Source organism: Psammomys obesus, unplaced genomic scaffold (assembly GCF_907164565.1).
Source record: "Psammomys obesus unplaced genomic scaffold, mPsaObe1.curated_primary_1811, whole genome shotgun sequence".
NCBI lineage: Eukaryota > Metazoa > Chordata > Mammalia > Rodentia > Muridae > Psammomys > Psammomys obesus.
Genome location: NW_026596162.1, coordinates 7,650,325 through 7,671,881, shown reverse-complemented (window position 1 = coordinate 7,671,881; position 21,557 = coordinate 7,650,325). Strand labels below are relative to the sequence as shown.

The 21,557-nt window shown below is 44.9% G+C and overlaps 1 protein-coding gene across 2 annotated transcripts in view; it reads right to left on the bottom strand.

The window, feature by feature from the left end:
* The window catches only part of Hivep1 (HIVEP zinc finger 1), a 130,162-nt gene that overhangs the window by 12,058 nt on the left and 96,547 nt on the right, over window positions 1-21,557 (bottom strand). For both annotated transcript variants that reach the window (XM_055595124.1, XM_055595125.1), the window contains exons 4-7: window positions 15,184-21,137; window positions 12,028-12,161; window positions 11,124-11,299; window positions 7,817-7,918 (exon numbers count right to left, since the gene is read on the bottom strand). In XM_055595124.1, coding sequence (XP_055451099.1) covers window positions 7,817-7,918; window positions 11,124-11,299; window positions 12,028-12,161; window positions 15,184-21,137 — 6,366 coding nt within the window. The remainder of the gene's footprint in view (window positions 1-7,816; window positions 7,919-11,123; window positions 11,300-12,027; window positions 12,162-15,183; window positions 21,138-21,557) is intronic.

The following is a 21,557-nucleotide window of genomic DNA, read 5'->3' as shown; positions in this document are numbered from 1 at the left end:
TCACAAAAATTATTTCTTTTTTGCATATGCAATTTAACCCAGGAGGAAAAAGGGAAACTTTTAATGTAGCAATGTGTTTTTTGTTTTTTTGTTTTTTTTTCCCCAAAAGAAATGCTCATTTATAAGCTTGTAACAAAGGCTTTCCTAAAAGTTTATTTGTGGAAACAACCTTCTTCCCAAAGCTGCCTGGATGAGCCATAATCTGCCCCCACTGCTGCCAGACAGTGACACCTGCTGGAGGAGCTGGAGCTACAAAGAAAGCAACAGCCCCAAGGATGAGGCCCCTCCCCAGCTGTGTTACTATAGCTAGTCTGGTTTTGTTTCCCTCCTGGGTTAGGAAATAGTAGGTTGAAAGCCAAACAACAGCAACCAGGGGGAGTTTTTTTTTTTTTTTTTTTTTTTTTTTGTAAAGCTTGTGAACAATACTTCTATTTAAATTATGAAAACAACCTATATGAACACAATGGGCCAGAACTGCAGATCTGTTGGCTTTAGGCAATAAACCAAGAGACCACCCTTGCTGTGTTGTTCATAAATAATTGCTATCAACACTGAATTAAGTATACATTTAAGGGCCATTATGGTTTCATATTCTACAAAGGAACTTTTTTGAAAAGTAATGGATGTTTGTGTTAGAATTCTGGTGCTGGCAGCTTATGGGCCTTACTTAGACAGAAAATATTGCTAGAACTTTTCTAAAATTCACTAATTGTTTCTAAGGGTAAACACAGCCTTTCAAACCTGTGGTGTGAATCATTATCTCATGCATACAGGTCAGTACTTAAAATTCCACTGAGAAGCACAGTCCTCCCTGCACTTGCCCTCAGAGGCTGTGTCCGTGGTGGCAGCTGGGGGCACACATTAACATTCTTTGTGTTGAGGTCCAGCACTCTGTTGATGAAAACATTCTTTGGATCAAAGGCTGAAAAGCAAATTGCTGGTGGCACAATTTTTGACACAAAGGTGCAAACTAAGGTATATATCCCTTATTACCTCAAAATACAAGGGAAGAATTCCTAAGGCTACGTAATTTTATGTGGCAAGAACACACACATGTACAGTGTGAGGGCTTGAAAAGACCCAACTTTACATGAGCATATACAATAATCATAGCTTACACTGTTAATTTTAAGCTAAGTGGGAACAACTTCTACATTTTGAATGTTCAAATTATAATGGCTGGTGTATAAAAATGCATATTCAATTCTGCTTGACCCCCACTCCCTTGAGTTGGCCTTGCTGGGAATGAGACCACGACCCCCATACCAGAGGATGAAAGAGGAAAGCCACAAAGCTCATCTCTGCTGGGGCAGGTAAGAACCGCAGAGCTCAGGAATCTCTGGCCTTACCCCATGTTTCCTCTGACCTTCCCTGAATGCACTCTGTCAGTGGGAAATGTGCACAAGAAAACTATCAGCTAACATTTTGGACGGCGCCGCTGCACAGCAGAAAACAGCTGTAATACCTGCAGCATGGTCTGAAGAGACTAAAGATTAAGGCCTTGAAGACAGTGACGCTAAGCTGGAATAAATGGAGAGAAGAACCTTCAGTGAAAACTACGCAGGGCCTGGATAGCTGCTCCTGCAGAGGCCCAGAGCTCAGCTTGCAGCACCCAGGTCAAGCAGCTCGCCTGTAACTCTAGCTCTAGGGGTTCAATATTTTTTTCTGGTCTCTACACGCAGTGCTTGCACATGCAGAGACCCCCACTCTGACAAACATGCACACATATATTCTAAAACAATAAAAAGATCTCCACAACACACAAAACAATTGTACAGGAAGAGCTACATGAAAGCATATTTACAACCTCGAAGTTTTCCCACAAAGCAGTGCAGTTGACCATCGAGCACACTATTAGTGGGTATGGCCTTGTGAGAATAGGTGTGGCCTTGTTAAAGTAAGTGTGTCACTGGGGTGAGGGGAGGCTTTTAGGTCTCCTGTGCCCAAGCTACTTCCACTGTGGCACAGTCTCTCTTCCTGCTGCCTTCAGATCAGGATGCAGAACTCTCAGCTACTTCTCCAGCACCATGTCTGCCTGAGGAGAGGTGTTCAGATCCCAGAACCCATAAAAGAAGCCGGATGTGCTTAGTTTCTCTTGTCAACTTAATACAGGTTAGGGTAGTCTGGGAAAAAGGAACCTCAACTGAGAAAAGTGCCTCCATCAGATTGGGCTGTAGGCAAGCCTGGGGGCATTTTCTTGATTAATGATTGATGTAGGAGAGTTCAGTCTACTGTGGGTGCTACCACCCCTGGGTAAGAGGTTCAATGTTGTATAAGAAAACAGGCTGAACAAGCCACAGGGAGCAAGGCAGTAAGAGGCTGCAGTTCCACCCTCCTGGTTTCTCTCTTGAACTCCTGCCTTGAGTTTTATGATGGACTATAAGCTATAAATCTGAAATAAACCATTTCTTCCCCAAGTTACTTTTGGTCAGTGTTTTATCACAGCAATGTAAACCTAACTAGGCCAACCAAGCATGCGTGGTGTTACATGTATAACAAGGGTTACAGATGTAACCCCTTATATCATTTGGAGAAAGGGGCGGAGACAAGAGGATGGCCAGGGCTTGTTGGATGTCAGGTTCCATGAGACCCCGACTCAAGGAAATAAGGCAAGAAGTAACAGAGCAGCGCTTCTTACTTCCTCTCTCAACTTCCCACAAACATACACAGGTCTATGTACCAGACCCAGCCTGTGCCCCCACACATGCATGTCCCATCTGTAACTAGCATCTTAATGAAGTGAAAGGTCTGTAGAAAGAATAATGAGACCAAGCATCACTCATTAAGAAAACACAGTTAGCCAGGTGGGGGTGGCGCAGGCCTTTAGTCCCAGCACTTGAAAGGCAGAAGAAGATCTCTGAGTTCGAGGCCAGCCTGACTGCAGAGTGAGTTCCGGACTGCCAGGGCTACACAGAGAAAGCCTGTCTCAAAAAGAGAGAGAGAGAAAAAAAAGAGAGAGAGAGGAGAAGAAGAAGAAGAACAACAACAACAAAACTATTATAGTCCAATTGGGCTAACAGGAAAATTCAGACAATGATATACTAAAGAGGTAGGGGGAATGGCAGGTACCTTTTAGGAAATAATTTAAGAATAGATACTATGCTATGTATCTACAGACAATGTGCTATTTTTTCCCACATATTAAAAACACCAGCATGAAGAAAACCACATACTGCTCACTAATATAGCACATATATTAAATGAATCAAAGGGAAAACCTACAGTCTGTGATGGAGAAAGGCGAGAGGCTGGAATGAATCAAGGGAGAATGTGGTGCTTTCAAAAAGATTCATGGAATATATGAGAAGGATGAACTAGATGTGAGGAAATGTTTATAATCAACATTTCAGCCATGAGCACATATGCAGTTAAAATATTTATAATCACCATATCGGGCAAACACATGTATGTATTTAAAAATATTTTTAAATGAAAAGAGAATAGTAGAAAAACTAAAATCAATTGTTTAAAACAACCTCTTATTGCATTTAAATCTACACTGTTAGTCTACAATAAACAAAAGGGAGGATTGTATTTTGTTGTCACAGTAAGAGGCCTCCCATGTGACTTAGCACTCAGGATTTGCACACTATGCTTTACCATTTGATAAAAGCAGACAAAACTAAGCAGGCTTCCCATGAATATGGTCATCTAAAAGCATAAACTGAAAAGGGCCAACGTCAATGGAGCTTGTTTTATCTTAACAGGGAGCCAGGCTATAAACTACGACTTAGAACCTAAGGGTAGCTTTGGAACAAGAGGAAAAATACAAATGTGAGCTGGGGGTGTGGAGTGGGCCGGCAAGTTGGTCCTCCTCTAACAGACAACTCTTGGGACCTTGGTTCTCTGCAGATTTAGGATGTGTGGGCCAGCTTCCCTTGGGTACTCACAGGAACCTGCCCATGTTAGCCCAGTTTCCTACAGCTCATCCTGAAGGGAGATGCAGCAGTGTGCCTGGTGGCAGAATGGCTCCTTACGGCCTGTACTTTGCAGCCTCTCCAGCCAGTGGCTGTAAATACCCTCACTCAAGCCCTTACACAGTCTCCCTAGCTTTTTTTTTTAATAATTATTTTTATTTTTATTGATTACAGTTCATTCACTTTGCATTCCCCCTGTATCTCCCTCCTCCCCTCCCAGTCCCACCCTCTCTCTTCCCTACCTCTGTCCCTCTCCCAGTCCACTGAAAAGGGAGGTCCTCCTCCCCTTCCCTCTGATCCTAGTCTAACAGGTCTCATCAGGAGTGGCTACATTGTCTTCTTCTCTGGCCTGGTAAGGCTGCTTCCCCCTCAGGGGGAGGTGATCAAAGAGCAGGCCAATCAGTTCATGTCAGAGACAGTCCCTGTCCCCATTACTATGGAGGCCACTTGGACACTGAACTGCCATAGGCTACCTCTGTGCACAGGGTTCTAGGCCATCTCCATGAGTGCTTCTTGGATGGAGTATCAGTTTCAGAAAAGACCCCTGTGTCCAGACTTTTTGGATCTGTTGCTGTCCTTGTGGAGCTCCTGTCCTCTCCCACTTCTTTCGTAAGATTTCATGCCCAAAGTCTGGCTATTGAGTCTCTGCATCTGCCTCAATACCCTGCAGGGTAGAGCCTTTCAGAGGCTCTCTGTGGTAGGCTCCTGTCCTGTTCCCTGTTTTTTCCCTCCTCCGATGTCCATCCTCTTTGCCTTTCTGAAAAGGGATTGAGCATCTTAGCCAGAGTCCTTCTTCCTGATTAGCTTCCTTAGGTGTACAGATTTTGGTATGATTATCTTATATTATATGCCTAATACCTACTTATGAGTGAGTATATACCGTGTGTGTCTTTCTGCTTCTGGGATACCTCACTCAGGATGATCTTTTCAGAGACTGGGTTTCCCTGTTGGTAAACTCCCTAGCTTTTTACACAGGAAGAGCTCTTACTACCTGAGACCAAGTCAATGTTCTTGCATACTTAGAAATTAATTCCGGATGAATCATTCAGTGAATTACTGGTTGAAAAGTCACATTAAATGAGGTGATAAATTCTTGGGTTAAAAAAACAGAAAATCTATAAAAATATGCTTCTATACTCTGGTCAGGATACACCAAAAGGCTTGTCTTCCCTTTACACTAGTCAAAAACAAACACTTTAGTTAACAATATTAAGGGGAAAAAAAAGAAAAATATTTTTAAACAATAAATGTTTCAACAAGTAAAATGTCTTATCCTCAAATGCGTACAGTGCCCCTTTCTTGTTCTTCTCCCTGGGGAGGCACCAGGCGTAGAGACTGTAGCCAGCCCCAGAGCTTCCTGGGCAGGTACTCCACCACCGAGCCACACTTCTCACTTCTGCCAACACAGGAGCTGTGCTGCCCTCAAGGCACTGAGCTCAGTGCTTCCAAGATGGCAACAGCTGGGCAGTGGGCTGTGCTCACGCTCGAGACTGGGAAGCATGGGATAATAATACAACGCAGAGAACGGGGCAGAGACTTTCAAAGGGAACCCTTAAGAACTGGGAGGTCAGAGAAGGAAAATGTTTGTGGTGAGAGCCATGCAAGGGAAAGTCAGACTGGGTTTCAGGACAGCTGTGGGTTCTGTTATGCCTTAAAAACAGTAATGTGAAAGTAAAAGTACTACAATTTCTGTATCCATTCCTCAACTGAGGGACATCTGGGTTGTTTCCAGGTTCTGGCTATTACAAATAAAGCTGCTACAAACATGGTTGAGCATATGTCCTTGTTGTGTACTTGAGTATCTTTTGGATATATGCCTAGGAGTGGTATAGCTGGATCTTGAGGAAGCACTATTCCTAATTGTCTGAGAAAGTGCCAAACTGATTTCCAAAGTGGTTGTAAATGTTTGCATTCCCACCAGCAATGGAGGAGGGTTCCCCTCTCTCCACAACCTCTCCAGCATGTGTTGTCACTTGAGTTTTTGATCTTAGCCATTCTGATGGGTATAAGGTGAAATCTCAGGGTCGTTTTGATTTGCATCTCTCTGATGGCTAAGGATTAAGAATGAGCAATTCTTTAAGTGTTTTTCTGCCATTCTGTATTTCTCTACAGAGAATTCTCTGTTTAGCTCTGCACCCCATTTTTTAATCGGATTGCTTGATTTGTTGCTTTTTAACTTCTTTAGTTCTTTATGTATTCTGGATATCAGCCCTCTGTCAGATATAGGGTTGGTGAAGATCCTTTCCCAGTCTGTAGGCTCTCATTTTGTTCTGACAACAGTATCTTTTGCTTTACAGAAGCTTTTCAGTTTCATGAGATCCCATTTATTTATTGTTGATCTTAGAGCCTGGTACTTTTACACAATGGAATACTACTCAGCAATTAAAAACAAGGAAATCATGAAATTTGCAGGCAAATGGTGGGACCTAGAAAAGATCATCCTGAGTGAGGTATCCCCAAAGCAGAAAGACACACATGGTATATACTCACTTATATAGATCTATAAGATAGGATAAACATACTGAAATCTATATACCTAAAGAAGATAAACAAGAAAGAGACCCGGGGTAAGATGATCAATCCTCACTTAGAAAGACAAATGGAATGGACATTGGCTGTAGGAGAAAACAAGCAACAGGACAGGAGCCTACCTCAGAGAGCCTCTGAAAGACTCTCCCTAGCAGATTATCAAAGCAGATACTAAGACTCATAACCAAACCTTCAGCAGAGTGCAGGGAATCATAAGAAAGAAGGGGGAGTTAATATGACTTGGAGAGGACAGGAGCTTCACAAGGACCAAATATATCTGGGCACAGGGTCTTTTATGAGTCTGTTTTTCCAACTAAGGATCATGTATGGATATAACCTAGAACCTCTGCTTGGATATAGCCCATGGTAGCTCAGGATCCAAATGGGTACCCTAGTAAGAGGAACAGGGACTTTTTTTGACATGAACTCAATGGTGGGCTCTTTGACCTTCCCCCTTCCCGTTGAGGGAGGAGTAGCCCTGCTAGGCCACAAAGGAGGACTTTGCAGCCAGTCCTGAAGATACCTGATAAACCAGGGTCAGATGAAAGGGGAGGAGGTCCTCCCCTACCAGTGGACTTGGAAAGGGGCAGGGAGAAGATGAGGGAGGGAGGGTAGGATTGGGAGGGAATGAGGGAGCGGGATACAGCTGGGATACAGAGTTAATAAACTGTAACTATAAGATTAAAAAAAAATTGGAAGATGTCAATCAAATGTATACTGAAGATGGGCTAAGAAGTTGATAAGTAGATATTCAGTCATATCTTGGGGAATATCTTGGGGAAATTAAGAGTGGGGAGTTAGAATTGAATATGACCAAAACTTATTATATGAAATTCTCAAAAGATTAATAAAATATTTTTAAAAGATGAAAAAAAACAAAACAAACAAAAAAACAGTAATGTGACCGATGTAGCCAGGGCAGGGGTGAGGCAGTAGGGTAGGAGGGCTGAGCACAGGAAGAGGGTCCTCTACACGGGACATTCAAGTCTGAGCCTGGGTGACAACTAGAAAAGGAAGAGTGAGGAAGTAGATAGCATTTTGAGGCTTCTTGGGTGATTTGCACTTCCGAACAGTAAGGGCAAACCAATTCAAAACGTTGGCCAAGGACCAGTGTGACCAGACACATGCTTCCAGAAGGCTAAGTAAGCATTTAAGTTTTGTATGGTGAACTCTTCCATAGTATGGCAGGAGAAGCAGGTAGAAACTGGAGATGAAAACAATGACCAGGAATCCATAGGACAAATAAATTAAAACACAAAACAATACAACAAGAACGGAGCAGCATCAAGTGGGCTGGGAAAGGCAGCATGCATGCAAACTAGGGGGCGTGCTGTCATTAGCATTCAGAAAAATGCTCGCTGAAGGCTTACCTGATTCTTCTGTGTCTTGCTCGTCTATTACACCCACCAAGATGCCTAAATCCACACACTTCTTGCTATGTGCCTTGGACTTCATGTGTTTTGTCAGATTTCCTTAAGGGAAAAAAGTCTTTATTAAACTTCTGTACTGGGATTCTGCTATTGCATTTGTCAGCTCTGAAAATTTTTATTCTTACTTAAACAAACAGCTACACAGCAGTTAGACAATTCCAACAACTAAAAGTGTATAAAAGAAAACACTAGTTTTTATAGTAAGTTGCAATGACCTTCATGTTTACCAGTGATAAGGAGCATTTTGTCTTCAAGTTTGCCCTGTCTACTCTCAACGTTGCTGCTTTTGCCCTTTGGGGTCTAGTCTCCAGTTCTTATTCCGTAAGAGTAGGCACACTCCACATCTCTTTCAGGGTGCACTCTGACCTGTAGTTGCTGGAATGTAACTTATCCACTAGTTGTGCTTGCTGCCTTGTTTTCACAGTAGTTCACTGTCCTGTATGTCTTTTCATTTTAAGTCCGTCTTCAGTAATATGGTGTTCCATGGAGTCCTAAGCATCCCAGCTTGTAGACGCATCTCTAGAACAGCTTTCTGCTTGAGACCTTAACAATTTCATTAATCTCAGGACAATTTCTAATTGCTTATTTCCCATATGGCCCAACATCAATGGAAAGGAGGATCAAATGGACTTCAGAAGCCCTCACAGGCATAACGTACCCAGACCCATTGGCATAAATATTGCCATGACTCCCCTATGATGTTTGAAGGATCTCCCTACCATGCTAGTTTTTAGGTTCTGCTTTATTTCTGGTACTGGGGGACCTGCAGTTTTAAAGTTTGAACTAGTGATGACTGTTCTGGGTTGCTTTTTGGCATCATAAGCAGCATAGTGTATGGCACAGGAGACAGAACCTGCTCAGCACTTTCACGACATGCATTGAGCAGATGTGTCTGGAGCAGCTCTAGCCTTTCTGCTATGTCAGCTGACACATTCACCTGTGTGACTATCACTGGCTGAAAGGGCACACCTGCCTGGAGTGGCCATGGATGACAGCAAGCAGCTCAGAGTCTTCTGGGAACCCCACTCGTCCTAAGTGGATTATACTAGTCCCCAAACCACTGCCAATAAGGGCACATCTCTTTTGAGAGGCAGAGAACAAAATTTAAATACTGAATTTGGAGGGCAGGAGCAAATTAGAAATGCTTAAAATGTTGGAACACTTGTGCTAACTGTTGGGCTTGCTTTGCACTAGAAGCCCATGTCCATCTGTTGGCTTTAAACAGCTTCAATTCCTTGATAAATGCATCGTCTGTGAAGCTGTTCCCAGCTGGATATGGCAATTCCAGCACGAACTGCTATACTCTTGTCAACACCCCAAAGCCAAGTGCTTCAGAAGTCCAAGTCTAAGATGCTTCTGCAGCATGTGTGATCACTAAGAGGCGTCAGCCGCTGGCTGCTACCAGGTGCATCCAACAGATAACACCAAGCTTCAATGGTCTGCCTGTGGCTGACATTTACATTACACTGAAAAAATGTGGCAGAATGTTAAGAGTCATTAAGATACACAGGGCAAAATGGTATTTATTATATAAATATCTTCTGTAAGAGCTTCAAAGTTCACATTAAAAAGTAAGTAAATAAATAAACAAATGGTTAAAAGCCACCTTGCTGTGCCCAAGAGCTCCATTTCTAAGTCAAAATGCTTTCACAAAAGTAACAAACTTCTTAAGACAAATAAAAGCCTCAGTGGCCATTCACTGTCAAGGGAAGGTCTATGCTAAGAAATTAATATGCAACTGTGTCTGGGTGAACTTGGGAATTGAAGTTTTTAACATATGTGTTTCCTCATGGTTCAATTTATTACTTATTATCAATCAACTCCTTAGTTGTTGTTTTTTTTTTAAACTCTGCATTTACATGTATAGGACGTACTCATTTCACACTATTCCTCGATCTCCTTAGGATCAGTGCTATGTATGTGATAACGGCTTGTGATTTGGTTAGCCTTTTAAACATGCTCCTGTTCTCATGTCCCAAGTTAACATATCCTTCTTAAATTACAGTGTCACACCAGTGAAGGAGCAATAAGCTGGTTAAAAGCTCTGTTTCCAGGCAATACTGAGGAACCGCCCTGACCACTGCCTCCTTGCTCCACCTCCAGGGAAGGAGGGCCTTCCTACATCACTAGCAAAATGCCTGTGACTGAGGACACCTCTGACCCTGGGCTTGCCTGAAACTCTGCACAGCTGCTCAACGCTTTCTGAAGAGCTCTGGTTCCCTATGATCCTTTCGCAGACACACTGATGTCTGAACTAATATAAAGGTACTCAGCTGTGACAGCTGTAACTTTCTTTAAATGCCAATAAGTCCAAGGCAAAAATGCAGCAGAACTGGCTAAAGAGATGGTTCATCTTTACCAAAGAACTAAAAAGACAGCCAGTACAACAAAGGCAAACATGAACTCAAAAGAAACACAGATCGTTACAATAAAACGATCATGTTTTTTACAGACACTGCTTTTTAAGTCAGGTGAACCCCATGATTAGCCTGCTTTGCTGAAGAAAGTCCTACTTTGTTTAGGACAGTGTACGAAACTGCCATCTTTAATGACTTGTTACATAGTGACCGGTGAACAAGGAGCAAGCGTTTTCTAATGGTGTACCCGCTCCGCACAACAGGGAACCTGTGAAGGGTAAAGTTACTTCATTACGAGGGCTTATACTTTAAATAAACATAAAACAGAAGCATGCTAAATAGTTTTAAACCAAGTTCTGAGAGACCATTAAAAAATTTAGTAGTAGAAATGTTTAAAAAAATTTAAATCTGAAATATAATATAATTTGGGTTAAAGTTTATCAAAAAAGATAGCTATTTATGGGTAAAATCAGATAATAAAATGAGTGAGTATGAAATTTTATTCTGATTATTATTTAAAATCTTTCTTGAATCTTTTTGAACTCAGATGAATTTACTTGTGATCATAAAAAAAAATATATGTTTTTTTTCTTCAGCCCCAAAGTATTTTGAAAACGTTAGTCTCTGTTACAACTCAGGGAGTAAAACGTAAGAAGAAACAGTTGATGCTTTTAAAATGCTACTTTTACTTATGTATATTCCAGAACCCTGTATTTAAAAATATTTTCCTTAAAGGGCCTAGAAACATAAAGAACAAACGCTACAGTGCTGGCAAGATGTACCTTAGTCTATGGAAGCTATTTATCCTTGGCCAAAGACTGCACAAAGCTGGACCCTGGCTTTCCTGTGGACGGGCACACAGGACGGCCACAGCGGTAAGCACCTCATACCTTTTGTCTTGAAGGAGAAGTTACAGTATGTGCAGTGGTAGGGGCGAACATCTGTGTGGGTTCGTATGTGTTTCTTTAACATACTGGGCTTCTTACAACGTATTCCACATTCTTCACAAATGTACTTTCCTCTTCCCCTGCCTCGGACATATACATAATCCTCATTTGACTTGTATCTAATATAAAGGGGAAAGAGAGCAAACAGAGACATTGAGTATTATGTCTTTGAGAAAATATTGATTAAAATTCAACCTAAAAATAAAAAATAAAGCACAACTTTTATACGCAATCTCCAATGATTTTACGCACATTTAGGAAAGAGAAGATTCCTAGTTTCTGCATCTCACCTAAAGTTCTGACAGCTAATTCTACTTGTAGTCATTCAACATGAAGTTCAATTCTTAAATAGTTTCACAATTTCAGATACCAGTTTGATAGACTTTTCAATGCTAAATTCGGTCCTACTGACTGTAAGCCCTGAATTATCCACACTTTGCTAGACACTGGCTCTTGCAGCTTGCTTTTCCAACACCACAGGGCAGCAGCTAGCACAGTTTCTTATTCTTGTACGAAAACAGAAAGGCAGCAAAAGCCAATAAGCACATCTCACTCAGAGAAATTTCCCAAGCCGTTCCATGCTGCAAATGCATGTGGAGGTCAGGCTAACTCTCGAGCTGTTCTCCGAGACCTTCAGGAGCTACAGTTTTCCCTAGTCATCATTTCCTCTATCAAAATGGAATTGCTTAAGAAACTACTAACACATGTTGTCAGAGAGATTCTGTTAGCTTAAAAAAAAAAAAAAACCTTTAAATAAATCATCACTGGCAGTTCTTCATTCACATGACAGCAAATGTACATTTAAAAGGAGTTTAAATGTACATTTAAGAATAAAATATGTACTTGCCCTCCATCAAATATTTTAATTCTTCTTGGTTCACTTTTGATTAAGGAATTTTCTTTATCTTGCTCACTGTTAATTTCAGAGTCATCTTTATTGCTGAGTTCAACTACTGTGGACTTTTGATTACCTAATGCTCTCTGAAAGGGAAAAACAAAAAGAGAAACTAATTTCATTAAACTGGAAACACAAACACCATGTTTCACTGGCAATTCACATAACCAAGTACAGACAAGTGGTTAGCTCAATGGTGGTGGTGGGGGGCCCCTCCACAGAGGTAGCAGGGTCAAGGCCATCTGCTTTCCTCCCTCCAGTCTCCCACCGCAGCCCTCGATACCTTGTTAACCACCTTTGCTGTGAGTCTAGGAACTCAACAGAAATCCTTCTTTAACAGACTAAACAGTCTTTAGGTTTTGCTGGAAACCCTTACTATAGTTTAAGTCTATTTCTTAAAGAGTTATCCTTGGAGATAGAAAAACACTAGTTACCGCTAGGCACAATATAGTCTTAGCTCCCTCAAAGACACAACAGAGCTCCTTCAGCTTGGAAGAGGCAGCAAAGTGAATGAGAAACCCCATTTCCCATGTGCAGCCTGCCCCTGCCGGATTGCTCTGAAGCAGAACATGGTTTCTCTCTGGCAGTTTCCAGAAACAAAACACTGATTAGCGTCAGACCAAGTCAAAGTCTTCAAGCTGATGACGATAAAATCTTTTGGGAAAAGGTAAGACATCAAAATGGCAAAGCATCTACAGCTCTCATAGAGGGAGTCCTGCCTTATAGCTGTCTTCAAGACTTCATAGGCCATCCACTTTGTCAAAGCCAAGTGTTAACTGCAAAGGCTACTACGACCCTTGCCCTTGCTTCCACGTGTGGCACGGAAGAGCTCCCTTCCTACGGTGGGACTCAGCAAGACTGAAGTGACTCCCTGAGACCAGAAAATGTGTGTGTTGTGAGGGAGCAGCTGCATCCCCTGGAAAGGGGGCTTGGGAGCCCAGGCTTGACTACGGCAGCTGTAAGCAAAGGCTGCTGGCCGGTTCCAAGGAAGAGGAGAATGGTGAACACCGACATGCCCACCATCCCTTCTACTCCCTAGGGGGCAAGCAGACCAGATTCTCCAAACAGCAGAAAACACACATACACTCTTAGTGTGGACTTAACCCCTTCATCAAAGGTCTTGCTTACCGCCTTTCCAATATCAAATTCTGCTTTATCTCTGTTTTTAGGGAGCGGCGTGTCAAGGATGGAACCTAGAACCTACAGATGTTAGGCTAAGTTCTTATTCCAAGAGCACGCCTCAGCCCACAACTCCCTGTATCTTTTTCTCACTTTCCTTCCATCAAATCCAGCTTCTACTTGCTAAAGATGTCAAATCATCATCTCGACAGTTCTGGGTGCTTGCCCACTCCTTGGCATCATCTGGACACTGCTGACACTCTGCTTTTGTTTTCACTTTATTCCATCTTTCTGCTCCATTCCATTCTGAAGCATGGATTTATTACGATACGGCTTCTATACGACAGCCAGCTAGCTCCCCAATTCCTGTGAGCCACTTGTTCATGGATTCAAATCTCCAGTGACAAAATGTGTAGAGCAGAGGCATTTTCATATGATGTCACTAGTCTTAAAAACTCTTGAAAGACGTTCTTCTGAGTTGCGCTTGCTACCATTTCCCTCTGGGGCTCTCCTATGAACAATTTCTTGTTATTTCCTGAGAAGGCTCTCTGCATCTTCTCTCCATCCCCTCCCTCTGAGCAGTCTGTCTGACGTTCCTGCTGATAAGACCTTCCTCTGCAGCTCTCCTAGAGGTAAAGCTGAGTAAGAAGCACCGCTACTGCCAGGGTTTTCTCCACAGTGTTCGGTACTTCTACTCAGTACTTAGGCTTTTTAACTTTCCCCGTGAGTTCCTGGAGTTGGAAGCAAGTATCTAACAACTCAACACTGAGTTTCAGCTTCAGCATGGGAGAACCATGTTTACAGGGACATTAGGGGTATAAACCTAGATCTCCTTATGTTCTCATGAGGAGGTATGGCCCAAATAAGGTTCTAATTTAGGGGACTTGGGAGACTAAGAAATCTCTGGATGCACCTTCCTTCCCCAACATAGATGCTTTTCCAGCACCAGGTCCAGACTTTGATTTTCACCTTTGATTGTCAACTTCAAACTCCTTACAAAACCTCCTGTCCATGCCAGGGTCCCTGTAGTTTTCTTAAGCTAGACCAATTTCTTCACACTTAACACATGATTTAAAGATCTACTAATTTAGAAAAAAATTGTCTAAAATAGGTTATTGCTAGTTTCGTCCTTGATTCTCCTGAAGTAACACCACCTTGGAGTGCCTTCCCATACCCAAAACTCCACAGTACAGCCCTGTTAGAGCCAGGCACACCTTGACTGTAATGCTAGCACCATGAGGGTTCATGTGGATAGGTTCATAAATGCTTATGGACCAGAACTCTATGCTGACGAACCTGCACCAGTCATTTATTTGATTGCTTAAGTGCTTTCCCCCATTTTAGAAAGCCAATAATTCTAATGAGAATTCCACAAATTACTTCAAATTATGTCATGACCTTGAATTATCCCATAAATCTTGATCAAATCAGCTAAGGAGGGAGTGAGTTCTTTCATGCATTTTTTTTGGCAGTAGCCAGTGCCTCTCAGGGGTTCACTTAGAAAACTGCAATGGGCATGGTGAGAGCAGATCAGTCTACAGGAGGCACAGGACAAGTGTTTGTGGTTCTCTGTATAGTTTACAATGGAATACAGTCATCTCTGGTAATCTACGCCTTGGTGTTTCCAAATTAAGACTTGAGAGATTATGGCCATGATCTATCTTCTCTCAGCTAACAACTCCTCAGCGAAGAGAAAAATCAGTGATAACTCCCACTGACGGGAAAAAAAAACAAACAACAAACCAACAGTCGGTGCCCGGAGGAAGTTACTGCTTCAAAATATTTACAGACAGAGTCACTGGCAGAATGGCAGGTGGTTCTTCCCAGTGGGACAGCTGGGGAGAATGTCACCTCCCCTCTGGTAATCACACCGTACAAGTTATCATTCAAAATTAAAATGCTTATTGTAAGTAAGACACTTAAAGCTATCAGGCTTGTTGAAACTAATTTGCACAAACAACATCTGAAGATAAATTATATCTCAAGTACCTTGCTTAAGTTGTTTTTCCACTTGCTTGAATAGACCACTAAATCGGACTTTGAATGGGTGGTTATTGCTTGGCAATACAGTGACCTTCCAGTCTTCTGTTTAGAATTAAGGAGAGAAAGAGCAACTTTTGTAGGCAAGCCAAGCGGGTTCGGGTTACTGGAGCTCACTGTCCAGCCAGTGTAGGCTGAAGTCTTTTGGTCGTTCTGAGGCAGTGGCAGTGACTTCTGTCTCAGCAGGTAACACCATGTAAAGCTGGTCGCGGTCTTGAGGCTGGGAAATGATGGTTGCTGAGCAGCTGAAGTGCTGAGCAATGAAAGAGCAGGACCTGGGAGCTCGCTCTGCCCTTGGGCATTGACTTTCTTCTCTTGATTATTAACCCCTGGTGACTCCTTTTCCTGGTTGTCCGTAGATTTCAAAGGCAAAGTGCAGGCACTTTCTGATGGGACGGGTGAACTTCCCACCGGAGGAGGCAAAGATGTGGATGAGTTGGGGTTTTGAAACTCCTGCAATTCACTGACATGGTCTGTGACTGCAAACTTCGAGGGTCCGGATGACAAATGCTCAGTTGGTACAACCTGGGCCAAATTAGCATTCTCGTTGCCCTTTTCAGATGCAGAGAAAGCATCCTGCTCCAGAAACACTCCTTCAAGGGGCTCTGTGGTGCAATGCTGCCTTACCAGCACTGGCTTCTTCTGTTTGTGGCCATCACCAGCTCTGGAGCTTGGCAGCTCCAAGGGTCTAAGGTTTGTGCTACAAACAGCTCCATTCTCATCTTTAGCCCGCTTCTGATGCTTTTCCATGGCAATGTCTAAACTGTTTGCTGGGGACAGCATCCTTTTACTCGAGGCTGAGGATTCTTGCTGCGGGGAGAGTCTACCAACAGACATCTTCTGATTTGTCGGCAAGGATTCTGAAACTGAAGCATTTTGGCCCATCTCTGGAAGAACTGTTTTGCGCACAGGTTCCTTCTCCGGTGTTGGCAATGCATTTTGGAGATGGTTCTGTGATTTTGGCATGGAATTTTGTTCTTCACTGACTGGCACTATATTTTGATTAGTTTGGCAAACCGGCATGTTGGATAGATCATGGGTCACTAAGATTTGTGGCAGAGATGTGACAGTGGCAAAGCAGTACATGGGAACATTACTCTGTTGGTGCACCGGCAGCATAAAGGATGGCAGCCCCTTCTGCACCCGGTCGTTTGGCAGCCCGAGCTCCAGCAGTGGTGGAGGGCAAGGTTTAGACACAGGATTGGACACTTTGGCTGCGACTGAAGCCGAGCATGGATCTGCTCCAGTTTGATCTGGAAGAACTTGTTTAGGCAGAGGATGCAGAGGACCGGAAGGGCAACCCTGGCCTGAAGTGAACGCTTGACACTGAAGCTGGTACTTGGGGGCAAAGTTACTCTCGCTTGTAGAGGACACACACGCCGTGGGCTGTGCACCTGGTTTGCTGCTCTGTGGAGATGCTGGCAGACACAGCAGTGTGCTTTGGTGACTAAGGGGTGTGCTGCTTTTATTTAATAAATGGACACCAAGAAGCTGTTGAGGAGGAAAGGTGTCAGTAGGCCTGGAACCTGGCAATTCTGCCTGAAGATCCTTAGCCAGGGTCTGTGAGTGCACAGTAGGTGCGGGAAACTCGGCAGAAGGTACATCTGGAAGCTTTGGACCCTGGAAAGGCATTGCATTCACACTAGTAAGGACAGCATTTTGGAAAGAGGACGATGCACTGACAGGAGATAGATGACTATCTGAAGCTAGGTTTAAAGATATCTGCCGGATCAGGGGACCCCGCCTCCTTTCCAAAAGGGGCACGTGTCCGGTGTTCCCACCACCAGATGGGGAGTTGGAGAGCTGTGATTCACCAAGCGCTGCTGCTGCTGCTGCTGCTGCGTGGGACAGAGAGATGCTCCCGCAGTCAAATGACTTACTTCTGAAATCAGACACCTCCATCAGGGTGGGCATACAACTGATCTGCTCCGACGCGGCTCTCCTCATTTCCCTGTGACTCCCAGGGACGCTCAGCGTGTTGGAGCCCAGGGGAATCAAAAGAAACTCCGCCTTACTTGGAAAATCAACTCTGGGGGAAACCTCTGCTTTAGAGGTGTCTTCTATGTCTGAGGCGGCTGAGAAGCTGGATGCATGGGATAAGCTACTCTCTCGGCTGAGGCTCCGGGACAGTGTGGAGTCAAAGCTTGACTCGGTTGAGGAATGCTCTATCTCAGCTAGCCGGAGCCTTTTCTTTTTGGGCGGCAGCTTCTCTGTCGGCAGCTTTGACAAGGTTTCGCTGCGCTGAGGCCAAGTGAACTTCTCTGACTTTTCTTCGTCATGGCCCTGGGCTTCCAGGTCCCGGTCCGGCTCTTCAGTGACCAGAATTTCTGGGACCTGGATGTTGTGCTGCCGAACAAGTCTCAAGGGTTGTCCTAACACATACCGCTCACTTGGAATCTTTCTCGAACTTTCCTGTGCCTCTCCTCTAAGGGCATGTGACAGTGCCGTCTGGCGTGTGGCATCCCGAGGTGGGTGACCTTCCTCTGGGGGGATCCCTATCACTTTCAGAGCTCCTGGCATCCCGGTTCTGCCCAGCTCCTGCAAAGAAAAGGTGGTACCTCCTTCCAAGGGCTCCGTCTTGTCGAATGAACTAGGCCTGCTCAGCGAGTTGGTGTGCTGAATGACAGAGATGCCACCCCCTTGTCTCTTCACCTCTGTCTTGTCCTGAGCCGCAGAATTCAGCTGCTGTTCAACCACAGGGCATTGCTTCAGGTGCAAGGCCTGCGCAGGGACCCTGGCCACAAGCTGGACAGGAGAGCTCTGCAGATGGACTCCTTTGTCACCTGCCGTGGCAGTGGCCTGTTTAGATGGACTGGGAGCAGGGCCTGGGACAGGCTGCAGCTGAAGGGCTTCCGTGCTTTCTGGAGACACCCCGCTCTCGCGTGGCTGCAGGTCCTCATCATCGCCCACACTCTTCATTTTCCTCCTTTTCCTTATCTGGGGCGTCTGCTCCCATGCGCCTGTAGGGCCAGAAACTCTGTAGTGGAGAACCTGGGGCTGTGTCCCGCCGGGTGCAGGGCTGTGCTCGGGCTCTCTCACAGCTAACTTTGTTTTGGGACCGTGTAACTCCGAACAGTAGAATTTCTTATGATTCTCGAAATTCTCCAGTTTCCGGTACCTGTTTCGACAGGTTTCACACTCAAACATGGTCCCTCGCCCCTGATGTGACTTCTTCTTTTCTAGGTGAGGGGTGTGCACTGCTTTGCTGGGCACCGGCCCAGGCTCACTGGTGGCTGGATTCCCCTGACAGCTCTCATCCACAGGCTGCCCAGAGCCCAGCACTTGATTCTCACTGGCTGTGGAGTCTTCCACTGCAGCCTGTCTGACCAGGGGATGGTGATGGCCGCTTGGGGGCATGGAAGGGTTGGGTCCTGACACAAAGACATCATCATACAAGGTGCCAATTTTATCATCAAATGACTGGCTTCCTCGCAGAGGGGGAAGGGGGGAAATTATATTTGCAGGGACCGCTGAATATCCTGTGGTTGGCATGGAGTTACTTCTTGTAATAGGCAAGCAGTCCAGGGAAGGAACAGACAGGAGGAACACTTGCTTCGACTTCTCAGTCGGGGTGAATGGGGACTTTGGTATGTCAGAGCTAGAGCTTGTCCTCCGTCCCATTGGTTTTAGGTCAAACTGGAAGGAATCTTTAAATATGTATGATTTGGGGGAGTCAATGCTCCCCCGTCTAGAAAGTGAGGTTCTCCGGGGCTTCACGCTATCCAGTTGCTTATCATCGACCAGGGCTTCATTGTCTGAAATCAACTTTGAAATCCTTTCCTCCAGAGTTTTGGTTGCCAAGGGTGGGCGCATCTGACCTAAACCTGATGACTTCTCTCCAGTGGCCAGAGCAGAAGGCACTGGGGCACTGATTCGAGGCCCCAGGGGTCCACTGTTCTTAGCTGGGTCTGGCTCCACGGTGGGGAAAGTTCTGGCAAACGGAGTTGGTGGACTCATGGCTTGATCAGCACTTTCAGATCTTGAAAAGTAGCCAGAATCTGTACTTCCTAAGCTCCGAGGACTCAGAAGCAGCTTTCCTTGCTGTTCCTGGGGGTCGTCGGTGGCCTGCTGCCTTTGGAGTTGTGCATGTGCGGTTCCACTGTGAGACTCTGTCTTCCCTTCCGACTGAATCACTTCCCCTTCTTGATGGCACTTCTCATCTGCCTCTAGGGAAGACGCACCAGCTGAATGTGACAGCATGTTTGCAACACGAAGGTCCTTCTGCCTCTGGGTGCTAGGAAGTTCAGGCCTGGGATTGGCCACCTGCGGACCGTCGGTTCTTAAGGGGGACACACTTACTGGGTGGACCACAACTTTTGGTAATTCTGTTGGGCCTTGTGAGTCTGAAGGTCCGTCCTGTAAGGAGATGCCACTGACCGCTTGACCCGAATTGCTTGGAACGGATTTGGGTAAAGCCTCAGGAGTTGATATCTTCTTCATCGTCTGCACAGGCTGCAGGTCCATGACAGCTGGGTCATTCTGCCTCCCATCTCCAGGCCCCTCTTCATCACTTTCCCCACTGTCTTCAACGTCTGAATGGACACTAAGTGCCTTGGGGCACTCTTGGGACAAGAACAAACCACCAGCCTCTGGTTGTAAGACCAGACCCAGTTTGATGGTGTGTGCATGGGATTTTTTGTGCTTATACAGATTACTTTTAGTTTTAAATGAGAACCCGCAAGTCACACAGGGGTAGGGACGCTCTCCAGTATGGGAGCGGATATGCTTTAGAAGCACGCTGGGCTTTGCACATGCTCGGTTGCAATACTCACAGATATATTTGCCTTGTTTTTTGGGCTTCTGATCGCGCAGAAGAAGATTGCACATTTGTTCTACGCTTCGACTGACAACAGAGGAAACATGGGTTGAGCTGTAAGTTGGCCCTGGGGGCGACTGTGTGGAACTGGCGGGGCTTACTGATGAGGGTGACGTGGAATCCATTTGCTGGTGTGGAGGAGTAACCTGAGTTCTACTGGTGGGAGAAGTGAGGCCTACAGCGGATGTCACTGCTATATTATAAATCGGCTCAAGTTTAGTGTTCTCATGGGTGTGCAGATTTGCTAGTGATCCGGTTACGCCCAGGTGCCCCGGAAGCTGTTGATTCTGTTGGCCAGGGTTGGGAACAAGGTGGTCTTGTGGGTTGTACAGGTGAGAAGCACACTGAGCTGCCACGTGCTCACTCTTCTGAGTAGAGGCCACATGTACTGGGTATGAGGTACACGGAGAACACTGCGATTCGGCAACCAATGCTTGGGAAGTTGGATCTGGGGCATCCAGGGAACTGTTTTTTAATTTAGAAGGGGATCGTACAGTTTTATTTGGTCTCAGTTTTTCTGTCTTAATTGCACAAGATGAGCCCTTTTGTGACAAGGTACTCAATTCTGGCTCCATTGCTTTCAGTAAGACATCGAAGGCGGTACTTGTATAGGAGGGGGGCGTGGTGCTACAGCAAGGAGAGCTACATTCACTACTGTCAGTCCTGGCTTTGCTGGATGAGGAGGTGGAGTCCTGCTGTCCATCAAGGCCACTGAGCCTGGCTGGGTCTGAGCCCTCGGACCTCCATCTCCGCAGTTCTGACCGGTGGTGGGGAAACACCGCTTTCTTTGGGGAGACCAAGTCTTCAGATTTGGAGGCCTCAGCCGTCATCCCAGGTGTTTCTCCATTTTGCTTGGCAAACTGCTTCCTGTTTTTGGCAGGGACACAGTTGTGTTTCTTATGAGACTCTGGCCCACTCTGGAGCACATCGAACGCTGACTCTTCTGTGTTTTGCTTGTGTTTTGTCTGAAGAGGATTCCTCAGGGGGGATTTTGGTATTTTTTTCAGGTGATTCTCAGCAACAATCTTTTTCCGTTTCACACCTTTAAGAGACTCAGAAGCCCCTTTAACACCAGCCTCTAGGATTTCTGTTAAGACAAAAGAAGAGCATCTGTTGGTAAAATTGTACATTTGCCACAATTGTTTAAAAACTAAGATTAATATCAAAAGAGTGAGAAGCCTCTTTTAACAGATCTGTGTCTTGACACTGTGGACATTTTAAGAGGGGATCCAAACCAAATCTACAGAAACCCTGACACAGATATCGTGGTGAGGAGTGGAACACCCTGGAATACTCAGCTCCTTTCTGGAGGAGCCACGGCCCACAGAACGGTGCTGCTCACACTATACTCTGAGAAGGCTGGCCAAACAGGGAAGAAAATTCACCTTCCTAAAGGGGTACCTGACTGACTTACAGCACACCCACAAAAATTCACCCTTCCTAAAGGGGTACCTGACTTAACAGCACATCCACAAAAATTCACCCTTCCTAAAGGGGTACCTGACTT